Genomic DNA, 17,930 nt, shown 5'->3' with positions numbered 1-17,930 from the left:
TGTGAACATTTTTCTCGCTTTCGTCCCCCGTCTATCTTTAATAGAAAAAAATTTTCCGTGGGTCAACTTTTTGATGTTTCAGTTTGTGAGAAAATGCATTTCAATATATTAAAAACATTATTTAATTGAAACCTGTACAGTTTTTGTCTTAACATTTGTTCGGTGGCGTCCTAAGGCATTAATTTACTATTAAAAAAAACTGAATAAAATACACATTTAGGTTTTCTTTTTTTGATGTGAAACATATCGGAATACTTCAAAACAGTTCGCAGCGAATAAGTTATGTTTTTTTAATTTTTTCGGACACTTAAAATATTGTTAAGTATTCAAAATAAGCATTGCCTGATGCGTATTTTGATTCTATACAATATGAAAAAAAGCTTGGTCCAAAAATTAAAATTTTAAATTTCGTTTGATATTTGGCAACAACGCACGAAGAAACAAGGACAGTGCTAACGGCAATCGGCGTGTGTTAGAGAGAGAGAGAATGCGCCCATATACTTCCACACTGCAATCTAAGAGTGGGATCCTCTATAGATGTTTACACGTCGCTGGCGAGTACATTTTTTTTTTTGACGTGATAACGTCTTATAAATAGGGACCGGAAAAATTCGCGGATTCAATTACCTCTAGGATAGCCTCCATTATCCTCTGCATTTCTCAAGTAAACACGCGTGTTCATTGGTACTAAATTGTGAGGCGTCTTGACGCCCCCGTAAGCCCCAAGGGAGCGTCGCAAACCGCGAACAACTGCCGGGAATTACCTGGTATAGTGTATCGCCATCCGACATATCAGAAAAATAGGTTACGGCACACAGTTCACCAAACCTCTCGACATTCAACACGGGTATAAAAAAAATAAGGGCTTAAATTAAACAGCGAAAGAAAGGAATTTGCTTGAGAAAGCACAACTTTTGCGGCAAGTACGACAAAACATTATTTATTAATCTGAACCTCTGAAATCAAACTATTACAAGCATTAAAAGAATATAAGCATTCGCCGGTACATATTAACTAAATCGGGCCCGATATATATATATATATATATATATATATATATATATATATATATATATATATTCATACCCAGCACATGATAAGGAAATATAAAAATACCCTAAACTTAACATCAGTTACAATAGACACCTTATAGTGATTTAAAATCTCTGATAAACCAAGTTCAAGCTAGTTAACACCTTCCTTGTTACGCGACGTGCTCAAGTGTTCGGGGGACGGGTACCCTTAAAACGTTCAACGCGAGTCTCTACCATTTGAATTTCATCATAAGTTTCAATTATTTACTTCACGTGTCCATATCATAAAGTTGTTAAATGTAGCTGGGGAAAAACAGACCTCCGACGTAAAATAACACTCTCAGGCTTGACGTAATTATTTCTGCCACCAATCTCTTGCAGCATAACCCCGTTGCACAAGGGGAATCACAAGGGAAGTCACTCACGTATCGGCTCGTCGTCTCCGTTGGATTAGCGAATCCTCGCTAAACCCCACTGGTGCTCAGGCCAGTCGGTGCTGACGGCTATACTAGCCGGAAGGAGCCTCGTTCCGCCGCGATAGTACCGCGACTATCTTCTTGACGAGCTTTACAGCTACTCTTGCACACAGATACCAACGAGTTATATTGCTGCCCAAGCCGGCCCCACACTCGCAAAAGTCATTTTTTGCGAGGCCGCTTGCGCGGACCACCTCAGACACCGGCCCGTCGTCCAGAACAGCTGATCGCCTGCCTCTCCTCCCCTCCTTCAAAAAAGGGAGGGGAAAAAGTCTGTCTCCCTCGCGCGCATGCGCGCTGTGCTCGTGATTTGTTTCAATTTTACCCCGATCACCACTTGTCCAACTTTGCTATGTCGCATTAATAATTAAAATAGTTTTATACAAATGCAAATATATAACTACATTATAAATATAACTAATAAACACAATTATTTAATGATATTCTCACTAACTGTTACCAGGTGCTCCCGGGCGACACTAGCGCTGAAAAACGTTACCAATATTTCAAAAATACCGCCGTACGGATAACACCAATACTCAAATAAACTATACTAAAGGAAAACTATAATATAAACTTCCTTTTAATTTCCTTGTAAAACGGTACCCCGAGAAAGGGGTACAGTCTCCACTGGGTATCTTGTGATTCGACGCTTCTTTGGTCGATAGTCTCTCATTGGCCCGGAGAGCTCCAGTTAAACTGCGAGCCAATAGGGAGAACCAGCAGAATTGTACACACGTTTGAATTTCAGCCTATCACGAAATTAATCCGCGAATTTTTCCGGTCTCTACTTATAAATCGATGAACGCCGGCTGCACGCGCGAGAAATTGTCACGTTCCGCCCTGAGCCGAGCGTGCAAGAACCGACCAACCACCGTGCGAGGAAAATCTTCTATAATATCAAACAGGTCAAGGCGGGCTTTTTAACTAATTGTTCGTGATTATAGTCAAACAAATTATTTAAATTAAATTTGAAAAAAACTGTAAATAATATTTGAAAAATTAAAAAGTATGCGATTTTTCATCAATGTTTTCTTATGACGTTATCACGTGAAATTATCGTTCCGTAAAACGACTTTACAGATAACACCCCCTTTTGACGTGACAACGTCTAATAAATCGATTAACGCCGGCTGTACGCACGTAAATGTGTCCCGTTACGCACATTGTCCCGTTGCGCTCATTGATCGCTTGCGCCGCATCTATCTCTCTTCCACTTGATTGGAAGAACCATCTATTTGACTCTTTAGCGAGGCACATTAAACATGAAACACTCCCATTCGTTTCCTACTTTTCCTTTCATCGTCCTATCCTTAACAGAATAACACAGATTGGAAGAAGTTAAATAGCAAACATGTATAAAAGTTAGATATAGTTCAAATAATCTTTTCGTTAAAGTAATAAACATATTTGAATTAATGAGTGCAAATAAAAGTAAATTTATTAAATAAATTGTAGATTTCATTCCACTCCTTCTTTGTATCCATACAAAATAGTGATAATTCAATAAAAATCATTCAATTTTATTCATAAAAGTATGCAATCATTTCATCAATGTTTTGTTATGACGTTGTTACGTTAAACATCGTCCGTAAACCGACTTTACAGACAACCCTCCTTGTTGTTGGCTGCGAAGGGAAATGGCGGGGCGTCGCCAGTGGCGGTAGGAGCGGCGGGAGAGTCGTGCGCGCCGCGCTGACGAGGTCTCCGGAGCTGGGCCCGTCGTGCCCCTGTTGCCCGCGGCGAGACAAGCACGGCTCCAGCCGAGCGTTAAACCGCCTCCACTCGTCGTGAAGTAAGGACGACGACGATCCCCCCTTCCCCCTGGCCGCGGATCCGTGACGGTTTAATCGGCGCACAAAGGCCCCTCGCGGGGGTCGCCCCCCCCCCCCCTGCTCGCGGGCGGTGGGGGGTGTGGCAGAGGGTAGGGGAGGCTCAAGAGACCATCTGCGTCGACAGGTCCGCCGGGGTCCATCTTGCAAGAGCGCGGGCCTTCTGGTCCAAGAGACCATCAGCCAGGGTCAGCGAGCTGGCGAGTTCATCGCCTCTCGTCATCTCTGATGGCAGGCTCTTGTGTTGTCGACGCTACGCAAAGCTGTGATCAGTAGAGACCGGAAAAATTCGCGGATTAATTTCGTGATGGGCTGAAATTCAAACATGTGTACAATTCTGCTGGTTCTGCTGTTGGCTCGCAGTTTAACTGGAGCTCTCTGGGCCAATGAGAGACTATCGACCAAAGAAGCGTCGAATCACAAGCTACCCAGTGGAGACACCTCACAATTTAGTACCCAATGAACACGCGTGTTTACTTGAGAAATTCATAGGATAATGGAGGCTATCCTAGAGGTCATTGAATCCGCGAATTTTTCCGGTCCCTAGTGATCAGTTGACTTGTTCCCTCCTTCCTCCCCCCTCCCACCCGGAGAGGAACAATAAGGGATTCAAACCGGACGAACACAAAAACGGTGCTTATTGAGTCGTGTTTATTCAGAAACTAAATCAAACACACAAAATTCACAGTATGAGTTTGAAACAACACATGCTCTTCCTGTTCCTGATCAGGGCTCGCTCTTGAATAAATATTGCTGACAAACAGAAACCAAAAATTACTTATTAGCATAACAAGCTATTTAAAATTTTGTACAAATTTTAACCGTTCTTAAAATATATGTGGTAAATATTTTGCTTGAGCCAGAGACGTATATGATAACAAGGCAGCTTAAAATAATACTGGCTCGTTTGCTTGATGAGCGTTAATATTCAAGACACAAAAATGACTTGTTCGTGGGAGCCACAGCAATGAAAACATATTCCCACATCAAACTTTGTTTATTCAGTTTACAATTTTATCCGAAGTAAATATACTAGAAGCAAATGTTAAATTACACTGGACACTTTATCACGAGGTAGCGACTGAAAATAATATTACAATGTTGTCCAAATGACTCTTCAAACGAATTAACACAATATAATGTACATAAATAACTTTTACAAATTCTTACAATCATTAATCCCCCTCTGAGGCTAGGGATTTCCGAAGCTGGTCACTCTGCTCAAAGACCTATAGGAGACCTCCAATCCCGGGTCTACAAGATAAGTGTCATCAAGCAGGCTTTTATATTCTCCAGTGGGTAGATATTCGTTAAACCAATAAACGGTTAACTACTTTACCCAAGTGGGAGAATGAGCTTATCAGTGTTTTCCCGTGTTCTTTCAATCGCGAAACAAACGATTAAACATGAGTACAACCACGTAAATCTCAGGTTCAGTAAAGTGCAGACGAGTTTTTATCATGTTGTGTATTCTTAAACTTGCGATCCTGTAGAGTCTAGAGAATCTGGGAGAGTGATTAGATCGTTTAGACTTACTTCGGGAGTGTCAAAACAACAAAATGTCAGGAAGGGGGGTGGGGGAAGGAGAGAAATGTGTGCGTGGTCGCAACGCGCGTTTTAAAAGTGAAACTTCATACTTCAGGTTGAACGATAAAACGGAATATTCTGTAATTCACTTAAACGATAAATTAAACATTTTTTTAAAAAAAATTCTCGATTAAAATGAATTTTTGAAGAGAAAACTAGTTGTAGTTTCCAGCGTAACGAAAAATGCAGCACTGTAACATTGCATGAGAAACGCTTGCCCGAGAGTGAGTGGCGTGGACTCTCGGTATTCCCTTTCCTCCTCTTCGCCGTCGAGGGTACCACTCCTGACCGTTGCAGTTTTCGTTACGCTCGACTTCCAGAAGAAAAATTGGTTGTCTATAATTCAATAAAAATGATTCAATTTTATTTTAGCTATGTGTAACATTAATATTTCTAGGTTGTGGACTAGAAACAGACAAATGTACGTTCGAACAGACAAATACTTGACTGATAAAAAAAAATATTGGTTATCTGTAAAGTCGGTTTACGGACGATAGTTTAACATGACAACGTCATAACAAAACATTGATGTAATTATTGCATACTTTTATGAATAAAATTAAATCATTTTTATTGAATTATCACTATTTTGTATGGACACAAAGAAGGAGTGAAATGAAATCTACAATTTAATTGATAAATTTACTTTTATTTGCACTCATTCATTCAAATATGTTTATTACTTTAACGAAGAAATTATTTTAACTAAAACTTTTATACATGTTGGCTGTTTAACTTCTTCCAATCTGTGTTATTCTGTTAAGGATAGGACGATGATAGGAAAAGTAGGAAACGAATGGGAGTGTTTCAAGTTTAATGTGCCTCAAAAAAGTCAAATCGATGGTTGTTCCAATCGAGTGGAAGAGAGATAGATGCGGCGCAAGCGTTCTATGAGCGTAACGGGACACGGCGTAACGGGACAGTGTGCGTAACGGGTCACTTTTTCGTGCGTGCAGCCGGCGTTAATCGATTTATCAGACGTTGTCACGTCAAAAAAAACGCGGAATTCGTGGGTCTCCGTGACACAGGGTTTCTGTTGCTTCACGAGGACGCGTCTGAGAAGTGCTTGTGATCATATGACCGCCTGCCGCCCCCTCAGCAGCTGTGTGTCGCCTGGGAGGTCTCGGCATTGTTATTCATGTCTCGCTGTAGCTGCGCCACCCCCTCGTTGCGCGCGCACCCTAGCGGCCGAGGTCGCGCTGCGGTTACTCCCGTCGGCGACCGTGTGTCGGCAATTCCCCCTCCCCCTATACCATGGAGCTGCCGGGGTGCGGTGTCCACTGTCCAGCTACCGCCGTCTGCTGATGGAGTCTGGCCTTCCCGTCTGCCCGCCTGTGTGTCCGAGAACAGGATCTTTTATATATATATATATATATATATATATATATATATATATATATATATTATCTGTGTGTGTGTGTGTACAGTTGCCAAGGTTTTTCTTTTTTTGCAAATCTTTTTTGCAAATTTTTTTTTTTTGCAAAATAATACTGAGTATTACTTACGAAAACGGGCGCATAATTCTGTATTTTAGCTGATGTTTCATCATCCAAGCATTATTATTTCAAACCTCTGAAAAAATAATCTAAAATTCAGATTTTTGATTTTTTTTTTTTTTTGTGCTTGTTTAATGTGCGTGGTTAATACTGGAAAGCTATTCAGGGAACGGTTTGCAAATAAATTTTAACTGTTGGAGGTACAAAACAAAGCGTAAATGCTCGAATGAGAATCCTAATCCGGTATTAGTGCAAACACTATTTTGTAGTGTTACAGTTGTTTTCATGTAAATTTACAAATATCTGTGATTTTAAAAGAATATTTAACTGTTTACAAAAAAAAATTGCAGTGTGATTAGGGTTCCCGCAGACAAAAAGAAACACGGGGAATTAAAAAAAGTGTTTTCAAAACCAGTAAAACACGGGAATTTTCAATATCTAAGTACAAAAACAGTATCAGTAACTTTTCATTCTATGCAGTATCTTAATGCCTTACAACCAAATGTATTTCAATTATTAATTCATTTGCTGTTAGTAATCCGTAACCGATTTTCACTACCAGTAATTTAGTGTAACGGATACAAACAACTTACTGTGTACTAATTTCAAGTTGAATTAAATATATATGGGCCTAGTCTTAAGTTTAAGCACCGTCGATAAAGTATCGTGTAAAAGTTTGTTCAAATTTATTATCTTTATCAGACTGGCAGTGTTGATTAAATAATGTTGATAAAAATGATAACATTACAAACTTTATATTGTTAAAGAAAACTATTTTTATTTTAGTGTATTTTTATTCTTCCTGATAACCCTATGATACGGTGAAATAATGTTATTTGGGACAGGGAAAAACAGGGAAAACTCAAAGAAATGAGCTGAAGTAAAAGTGGGAACCCTGGTATGCTTTCCTGTAACTTTACTCCCGCTCAACCGAAATCGATAAAAATTCATTTCTCAGAATTTTTCTGCTTCTATATATGACATTTTTGTAGATATATGTACTTAATCGAAACTTGTTTTCAAACACTAGCACTTTTATCCCTCAGTTTAACCAATTTCGTGTCATTTTTACCTAGTCTTTTTCAGTTTATAATTTTTACTTTGAGATATTTGGTCTTAATTGGTTTCGACAAAATATTTTTCAATTGTGATATAGGTACTGTGACACACTGATTCCATTGAGATTTTTTTTTTTTTTTTCAATTTCCCGCTGTTAAATGTAATTCATTTGTGACAGTGTTCCAATGTGACTTATATCAGCTGTGTATACTTATAGTCGGCAGTGTTGAAGTATACGTGTTTATTCCAGGTTGAAGCAGTTGGACGTAGAAGCACACAGAGATCGCCCTCATCTTGACAAGGTAGGCCTTTTTTCAGTAACTTTGGGTGAAGTTAAATATAAAATTCAATTTAGAAAAATATAACTATATTTCTTCATATGAGATGCTGTCAGATGTGGCTAAGGTTTCCCTTTTTGTTATTTTATTAGACTTTATTACCTTGCTTTTTATGTTTTGATGCTTAGCTAATAAGTAAATTACAACATTAATAAGTTTTCGTGCCTTATGTAAATAAAATCTCAGTCATTTTGCAAATGGTGACTTATAGTGAATTACTTTAAGAATCTACAAATAACTCTAAAACTACTAGAAAAGTCGTTTAAAAAGGTTACAAGGTAAAATAAGGCTAGGTCGATCTGCAATTTGCTAGACAACTTGGTGATAACCATATTTTGAAATTATGAGCAAAAAAATTAACTGCAAAATTTGTAAAAAAAAAAAAAAAAAATGTTGTAAAATAAGTAACAAGCTAAAATAAACTTTGAAAACCTTGGTCAATCTGAACTAAATATATTGATAATACTATTATATATATAAGTATTTATAATTATTTTAGAAGTATACTAACTAAATCTTGAAATTTAATAACAATCGTGAAAGTTGTGAATATGAATTAAATTTTTTAGGCGCATCATGAAAAATAATGAGATTTGAATTTTTACGATGCGCGCAAACCATGCAACGAAATTTTCACAGCATGAAAAAAAAGCTACATACAAATAAAAATTATATAGGTAAGTGCTTTAGATCTTAGACTTTAGTGATTGATATTGAATACTATTCAATTCATTGAAAACATTTATTTGTTGTTAATATTAGTGATAGAAATTATTGTGTTTAAATAAGTGATGTTATGATCCCTATGTATTTTATTTGCATTATTAATCATTACATTATTATTTAATAAATAATAAAAATTATTTTAAGTAGAATTAATAATCAAAATATTTATTGATTTTTATTATTTTTTTCAAATTGTTTGAATTTATACTTTATTAACTTTATTTATATCAGTCCAATTCTAATATTTTATTTTTGTAAATTATTTGCGTGCAAAATTAAAGTTTTTTTTTTCTTCTATCGCGCCAAGTAAGCATGACTTGTAGCGCGCGCCCCGAGGAGGTAGTTCTAGTAGCTGGAGCACGCAGTGTGACCTTGTGTTAAAGAGTGTGAGCGCCGTGACCTTCGACCTGCCGGACGAGCTGCCGCGCGCCGCCTTGGACTCGTTCCTGCAGCGCCTGCTGTGGGAGCCGGACCACTCCCGGCGGCGAGTCCTGAGGCTCAAGGTCAGTCCCTAAGGGGGTGGTCGGGTCAGTCGTCGGTAGCAGGCGTTGGGCAGGCTCAGACTTGTTTGCTCAACCAGGCAATACCGCCGCCATTGGCTAGGGACCGGAAAAATTCGCGGATTCAATGATCTCTAGGATAGCCTCCACTATCCTCTGCATTTCTCAAGCAAACACGCGTGTTCATTGGGTACGAAATTGTGAGGCGTCTCCACTGGGTAGCTTGATATTCGACGCTTCTTTGGTCGATAGTCTCTCATTGGCCCAGAGAGATTCCAGTTTAAACTGAGAGCCAATAGCAGAACCAGCAGAATTGTACACATGTTTGAAATTCAGCCTGTCACGAAATGAATCCGCGAATTTTTCCGGTCTCTACTAATTGTATCGGTTTAACTTTCGAAGTCTGTGTAATCCGGATGACAGTGCAATATTTTTGTGACATCGAACTGATCTGATGATGGAGCCAGTAGGTGGATAGATGAACGCTTTAACTTTTTAGTGTTTAACTGATAAAATAGTGTTTTAGTTTTTTATACTATAATTTTTATTTTCCCTAAACAAAACCTGCCCATTTGAGAGACAACGAGAAAATTATGAACGACGGCAACCTGTCTTCACTTTAATAAAAAAAATTAGCTCTGCGAAATTTTTCTAAGTAGATTTTTCAGGTTATTTCTGTATGAATAAAGAATATTCATGTATTTTTACGTTAGTGCAAAAGCAAAAAAAAAATTGTTGATTACTCATTTTAAATTACGCAAGTACTCGTAATCGTTCTTTTTTCCCGTATTCGTCGCACTTGCGTTTTTCTCGTGCTGGAGGTTAATGGAGCACGTGTTAAAACGCACATTTACAGGGTTTTTTTTTTGTATTGGCATGGAATGAGGGTGGGGGCTTGGTTGGGGGGGGAGGGTACTTCATCAAGGGGGCACAAGTGGACGCGTGCCATGTAGCAATTGGCCAATTAGCGCTCTGGAATGTCACCCTCTGAAAACCCAGTGACCTCTCTACCTTTATACCTTTTTTTTATTTTATCCGCGTTTCCAAACACACTATTTTTTTTTTGTTCGCGTGGCTGTTTGATTTTTTACGCCACTTGGATCGCTTTTTTTCCCCCAGACGCGCTAAGTGCAGAATTGAGTTTTAGTTTCACGCTGTGGCAGGAACTCGCCTCTCGTTGGAGCTGCACCCTCGAACTGTCAGTGGTCGCGCCACCTATGCCTCGTGTTTGTCCAGTGAGTTCTGAGTGGCCTTAGTATTGTCGGCAGTGAGCTGGGGAAATTAATTTTTTCATGGTTCATAGTAACATGTCTTCTTTTTCATAAGAAACTTCGAGGGAAAAAATGTCGTTACTTTAAGGACATCGGCGCAACAACCTTAGCGAGAAATAAAAATCGAACTTTTATGCTGTCGGATGTCGAGCCCCGATAGTACCGAGAATGGGGGAGAAAAAAAAAACGAAAAATCGGTTTTTAAATTCCCGGTTCTTTTACCACATCAAAAGTACCGGGAATCCCCAGGGTATTTCCCGGTTCTGATCCCTGGCTCCGACACGGGTTGACGAGGGGAGGGGGATGCTAGGTCACTTCCTGCGGAAGAAAAAGGCCGCGAGAGTTCGCGGAGGCCGAATTAAATTAAACCCAAGCGTCCCGCGCCGGCGGGCCGTGGCGCGGGTAGCGAAACATTTGGAGAAGGTACAAAGAGGCCGTCGAACATTGTGAGCAAGGGGGCTTTTGGCCGGGAAGGAGAGGGGCTGGGTGTTCCCAGCGGCTGTTATATTGAGACGTTCACGGTGATGCCTTACCTTGGTCGGAACAACCACCGACAAACGCTCTGCCCCCCCTCCTCTCTATCTCCTCCTGCCATTGTACCGCGGTTTCCAGCCCCGGATTTCACGCTTTGAGCCTCAGGTCTCACCCCCCACCCCCTCCTCACCCCACTTCATTCATCACTACACTCTTAAGATTCGTTCGAAGAAGAAGAAAAAGCGGGGGTGAATTTGGAAAGTGGAAGGAGTATTCTGCTCTCTCTCTCTCTTTAGGCCCTTAGTGTGTTTGTATACGTGGCGCAGGCCTTTGCGTCGCATGTTGCAAACACAGAAAAACCGTGGAAGATGACGGGACGTCCAGGATTAGAGTGATTTCCAAAACCACTTCGCTGCCCATACTTTATTACTCGAGTCTTACGGGATCTGCGATCCGCATCAGGACTCTTGCTGTCCTCGGACAGACCGTGAGAGTTTTTGGCCGTAAACGATCTTTGTTTTAGAAATTGAACAGGCTTTAAAACTATTTGTGTTTTCAGTTGTATTTGTCTTTGGGAATTAGACTGTGTCATATATAAGGTTTTCTGTCACAAACGCTACATTTAAAAATGCGCAGTATTAGACATATTTTTAAATGAATATTCAAAGATAAATATTACAATATGGTGTGTACCTTTGGAAAAAATATCTACGTCTTTTACTTACGGACATTGGTTTCGATTTTAAAAAAAGAAGTACAAGTGTTAGAAGTTATATTTTATTATTATTTAAGACACTGAGCTATTTTGAAATTTACTGTAACAAAAATTAATAAAATAAATACATAGTATTCAGTATTGATATAAACATGTATATAAAATTATTTATTTTATTTAGTAAAATAATAAAGCTATATTTTAATTAATAAGGAAAATCAATAAATAGCTGAATGTTTATTCTGCTATATTATTAGTTTTTTTTTAAATAATAATGTAATAATTACAAAGCAAATAAATTATAGATACAGGAAAATGACTTCACTTATATAAATACACTTGAAAATTTTTATAAACACTATTGATATAACTAATATTCACAGTAAATAAATGTATTTAATTATATATGCACCTGTATTCAACATCAATCAATAAATTTCTGAACACGACTCACGTAGAATTCGCTACCACAGCAGTCACGTAGACTATCGAATCATTCGCTTTACAGAGCGAAATGTTTAACTATATAATGAAACGTCTCCGATAAAAAAAAATGTAAAGACTTGGAAAAATACTGAACCCCGGCTGTGGACTGATCTACAAGGAATTTTACTAAAACAATGCTTATCTTGTTAAAATTCATTAAAAAGCTAGTACTAAAATGTTTCCGGACACGTTAGATGACTATAAATTATAACAAATGTTTATAGTTGTACTGTTATAAAGTTTTATTGTTTAATAGCTATGCGAATTCATTTATTTTATTTTAAGTAAAAATAGAGGTTATTGGCCTGCCTAGTAGGAAATAAATACAATTGACTAATATGTGTGTTCAATAATATAATGGCTATAAGATACACAAATAAAATGTATTTAAGTATATTTGCTTAAAGTACAATTTGTATAATCTAGTAATCTTTAATTTAAAAAAAAAGTTATAAAAAAATTCAACTGCCGAGGTTTGGAACACGTTCCTTTAGCTTATTAACCGCATATTATAACCACTGCGCTATGAAGTCTGACAAAAGTTTGTAAGGAGATTATGTATTATTAGAGACCGGAAAAATTCGCGCATTCATTCGGCGATAGGCTAGAAGTCGAATACATATAACTTTTAGATTATTTTGCTATTGGCTTACTGTTCATCTGGACGAATCTCAACAAATTATAAACCTCCAACCAAAGAAGGACAAACCAGCTGAGACGACTTACAAGTCAGCAGCCAATGAACTGGCGTTATTTGCCCGAGTTTGCAGGGGAATGTGCAGTCTATCCTGAAGGTGGTCGAAACCGCGAATTTTTCCTGTCCCTATGTATTATAATGTTGCAATACGAGTATCCTTAGGTTATTTATAACTTGAATTTATTATTTACAATGACTATTTTAGTTTACCAAATATGTCACAGGGTAGTTTCACTATCATATAGTTTCATTTGGCAAACCAATACGTTGAGTATGTCTCCTATTTCTTATGAAAGTGACTAAATATGGGTTTATATTCATACACGTGGGTCGCCATTCCGTGAATATTTCGTTGCATTTTGCACGCACATTGTAATAATTCAATCTGGCGCCTATAGAAGAGAAACTTCAAAAATATCCCGCGACAAATATAGTTTTAAATCCTTCCACTTTTTTTTTAATTTTCACTGTTAGTTGGTAGGAAAATAAATATTTACACATAAATATTAACAGATTTTGTCTAGTGTTTTGAAATATTTCCAATCTTCTCTTTCACACAACTTGAATCATATTTTTATACAACTGTAGAGTTGGAGGAATTTTTTAATTTATATAACTTGTGTATTTTTGTATTGAAGTTGCTTATTTTTAAGTAAGTCCCGTCAGTGTTTAAGTACGTGGATGATTTGTTTGGAACCACATAGAGCAGTCGGCTCGAAGAGGGAATCGAATGCGTGACCTCCCATTGGCCGGCGGTCGGGTAGCCCGCCCCTCCCTACCCATCTCAGAGCCATTCTCCTTTTTTTTTTTTACACACACACGCACATATATTTACTGCCGGGTGGAATCATTTAGCGGTGTATTAGTCTAAGCCATTCATTGGGCTTCCCGTCGCTACACGGACGTCTAAACATTATGACAGACGGTCGTGGGACTCGCTTTTGTGTCCGTGCGCCGGGGCGCGCGCACAATGGCTGCCCCGCCTTGTGCGCGAGAAGGGCCCAAGTCGCCCCTCCCCGAGTGTGGGGTGTTTCGCGTGCCGTTCATTCGGTACCGCGCTGGTTTTGAGCCGGGTAGGGGGGGGGGGGGGTAGGATATCGCCCGTGGCCTGCAGTTTCCGCCGAAGTGAATCGTGGTGGGAACCTGTAGCAGTGCCTGGGCTTCGAACTCTTGTCCTGCCGGGATTACAAACCGTCCCGCCTCACGGAGATTGTAATAACATCCGTAGGGACCGAAAAAATTCGCGGATTCATTTCGTGATAGGCTGAAATTCAAACATGTGTACAATTCTGTTGGTTCTGCCATTGGCTCGCAGTTTAAACTGGAATCTCTCTGGGCCAATGAGAGACTATCGACCAAAGAAGCGTCGAATCACAAGCTACCCAGTGGAGACGCCTCACAATTTAGTACCCAATGAACACGCGTGTTTACTTGAGAAATGCAGAGCATAATGGAGGCTATCCTAGAGGTCATTCATTGAATGCGCGAATTTTTCCGGTCCCTACACATCTGCGTTCTCCCTCGGTGTCGGCAGTGCGAGCGAAGCGACCTTCGAGGCGGCTGCGCATGACTACATGATGAATATGAACGGCTATTCTATTTTAATGGTTTAGCTGTAGTATGTTCCTTAAAATATATATTATGAATTTATTTATTTTTTTAACAATAAAGATAGAGGTAATTAATTATGTACATGTGAATTCATTTCCTTGTACTTATTCATATTACTCCCAACACTTTCTTAATAGCCATCGCTCGAGCAAAAATATAAAATGCTAAGAAACTTCTTTATGAGCGTTATGAAAAATGATGAGAGTGATTTTTTTTTTATACAATGCGCGCGCACCATGCAACAATATTTTCTCAGAAAGACAAGGCGGGCAAAATAATTTCCTTGTAAAAATTTCATCAGTTAAAGTAATTACGAGGATGGTATGTGAAACGTCAGTTTCGTAAATTAAAATATTCAGTACTGAATCTCAATCCTTCTCCTTCCCAAACAGAAAATTTTTCGTCACTGGTGAATCAATGGTAGAGACATTTATATCGAAGTATGTTTCGAAACACTTAAAGGTTTTTGGTTATAAGAAATATTTTCGACCTTACGTCCCCCCCGCCCCACCCCACAGACGTCTTATAACACGTCATATGCCTGCCCATTGGACATTTAAGAGTGAAATTAGCATTTTCATTCGATATATTAATTAATGTGTCCACGACTAAAGTTAGCATTTGGGTGTTTTTTTATATAATTATAAGGTGACCAAATATGTGCACTGTTGATGCATAACTAGGTCTGGACAAATAGTAAACGACTGCGCCCGGCGTTTGAACGTCTTTGCTCTGCTATCGCATGTCATCTCGGACAGTGGAGTTACGCCCTGATGCGCGTGTAACTCACCAGGGTTACGTATGTGTGATTGGATATTTCCTCGACAAAAATTGCGTGTTTTGACATTTCCTGCTACCAATTAAATTTATGCCCGGCAACCTGCACACTAATACGAAACAATGAAAATAGCCAAAAAGAATTACGTAAGAGTTTTAACTTAGCCCTTAATTAAACGGGTTTTGCGTTAGGAAGGGGGAAAAATGGTTATACAAACAAATTAAATGGAGGCCTAATGAACATTCAAATTTTCCCACGATATTTGTCTCAAATCATCATCGGGTACGGAGAGCTCTCCTGCGATGACAAATACTAAGTTCATTCTCACGAGCTTCACAAAGAAAAACAAAATATTTTATCAGAACTGTTATTGCACAAAAAAAAATTATTTCACTTTATTTTAGTTTAAACATTTCCTGTTTTTGAGTGTTTTGACATTTAAATAAAGTAGCTTAAATTTCTCTGAAATAAATAATGTTACGAAGAAGCCAGAGCCAGTCACTTTTAATCTCTAATGTTTAAGATCTGTAATAAATTTATTTTACAATTTGGGTTGGTCGCCAAAATTAAAAAAAAAAAGAGCTAGTCCCTCAGAATAGATGTAACGGGTGTTTTTTTTTTATTTAATTAAAATGTTAGACTTTTTGGTGTACTGTTCGGGCAATGTTAAGTACCGAGTCTATTTGCAGCTGCTTCCCAGAACAGTTCAGTCACAAACGCGAGCGAGCCACGGAGCATTTTATGACTTGGTTCGTTGTGACTGTCGCCGTGCGCTGCTGTGGGCTGGGTACGAGGCCGCCCCCCCCCCCCCTCCACCTACCAGGCTCGGCCCGATTGTTACGGTGTTTAGCAACAAATCTGGCCGCCTCTCCTTTCTCCCTGCTCAAACGGCCGGCGGACGAGGAGTTGTGTGCGCGGTGCCCGTAGCAGGCTTATCCTCCCTCCCTCCCTCCCTCCCTCCCTCCATCGGATCAGACCCTCAATGAACAGTTTCTGGGCTTCGTTCAGCCGGCCCCTGGGTTCCCCCCCCCCCACTCCTCCCTCACGCGCGGGGGGTGGGGGGTTATCGTGTGTACCGAGATGTGCACTCCGCATCGTGTAGGAGGGGCTTTGTTGACGTCATCCCATATGGCCCCTCGCGGGACCAGCATGCCACCATAACTGCGCGTTTTCATTTTTAAAAAAATAATTTTCCCCTAGTTCCTACATTTTTTTTTTTAAAGTGAAACTGGGAATGGTGGAGGTTAGATTTTCTTTTGCTTTCAGAAAATTTCAATGAATATAAATTATTTTTAAAAAGTAAAGGAATTTTTGGTTCAAGGAACATCAGGGAAACGTCTACATTTGTGTGGATATTCTTAAGTGGTTTTCAAAGAACTTTCGTAAAATTTTCACGTCACCTGTTTTTCATTCATAAAATAGGTTAAAAATTATTTGTAGGCCGAAGCAGTCTTGGATGGAACACAATGTGACCGGAAATTCGTAATCGACCTGTTCGCGGTTTGGTCCGCTGCTGCCTGAAAACACGGCGTAATTTGTTTACTAGACGTCCCGTTGCGTGGGAGAACGGCGGGGCAGTGCCGATGATCGTAGAGGCGTGTTTCCTGTATCCCGCGGGCAATCATTCAGCCGTGTGAGCTTGGCATCAGGGGCGGGTCTGCAACCCGGCGCACAGGTGTGTGTTGCTGGCTGCGGTGTGCGCAGGCGCAGTGGCCAGCAAGCTAAGGCCTTTGAATATATATATTGTATATATATTCAAAATTAGTCATTAAAAATAATGTGTGTGGAGTCCACAGAAGCGAATCTTCTTGCTTATTAGTCATAGATAGAGATAAATTACTAATATTTTGTAACATAACAAGAGATAATAATTTAGAATAGTAAGGACGTGGGTATGATCTCAAATGAAATAACAATTTTCCACTCGACTAAACAAATTGTAGATTCTTTGAATAAAAAAATTTACAATTTTTTTCTCTCGTACATTTAAAACAATCTTTGGATTTAAATAATTCTTAAACTTGAAGCTAGCCATTAATTAGGTAGTTTATGCAACTTAAATAATTGAGGCACTGACATTGTAAAGGAGGTAAGTGCCTTATTTCACCACATGGCCATTTCTCCAGGAAAAGAAGGATCTACGGAAGATGAAAAAGTGAACATAAACCAAAATTACCACATATTTCATCGTAATACAACAAAATAAGTCAGTGGTAGTGTATTTATCCTCTTCAATTGGTTCTTTTCTCGAAAATAAAGCATTAATGGCACTTACCTCCTTTTCATTGTCAAGGCTTCAGTTGTCCAAATGGACGCGTGTAGTCTGAGGTAGGTGTCTGGCATGTGGAAGTGACAGCATGGCATACGAATAGGGCCTAGCTCAATGCTACTTTGTTGAGCCACACTCCGATCGAGAAATATTTACGCCTCTTAGTTGAACTTAACATATATACACACTCTGTGGGCTTCGTAACTATAATACAGTGTGTGATTAGCTAGATATTTTTTTGAAAAATAATTACCCATATCAAACTAAAGCGTGAAAAGCATTAAACCAGCAGAAATATTTAGTTATATAGCTAAAACAATACTCACATAACACTTTTTAGCAATAATGATTTACGCAAGTAATTAGTTAAATAATATATACATTAAATAACAATATTTTCTTTCGAATATGCCCCGTGGCACAGTGCACAACAATAAACTCAAACCCCGTGAATTTAGTCATGAAGAAAATAATAACAGCACAAACGAACACTGAGGGCTCACGACGACGGTACACTTTCAACAGTGACAGTAAATTCAGGCGGACTACAAAACCTGGACAACGCAGCAAACATAGGGACA

At 39.0% G+C, this 17,930-nt stretch overlaps 1 protein-coding gene across 3 annotated transcripts in view; it reads left to right on the top strand.

Moving 5' to 3' along the window:
• LOC134532565 (zinc-regulated GTPase metalloprotein activator 1-like) overlaps positions 1-17,930 on the top strand; it is a 315,459-nt gene that overhangs the window by 106,929 nt on the left and 190,600 nt on the right. For all 3 annotated transcript variants that reach the window (XM_063369092.1, XM_063369091.1, XM_063369090.1), the window contains exons 10-11: positions 7,735-7,786; positions 8,932-9,051. In XM_063369092.1, coding sequence (XP_063225162.1) covers positions 7,735-7,786; positions 8,932-9,051 — 172 coding nt within the window. The remainder of the gene's footprint in view (positions 1-7,734; positions 7,787-8,931; positions 9,052-17,930) is intronic.

The sequence above is a fragment of the Bacillus rossius genome, chromosome 6 (genome assembly GCF_032445375.1).
Source record: "Bacillus rossius redtenbacheri isolate Brsri chromosome 6, Brsri_v3, whole genome shotgun sequence".
NCBI lineage: Eukaryota > Metazoa > Arthropoda > Insecta > Phasmatodea > Bacillidae > Bacillus > Bacillus rossius.
This window is presented reverse-complemented; position numbering and strand designations above follow the sequence as displayed.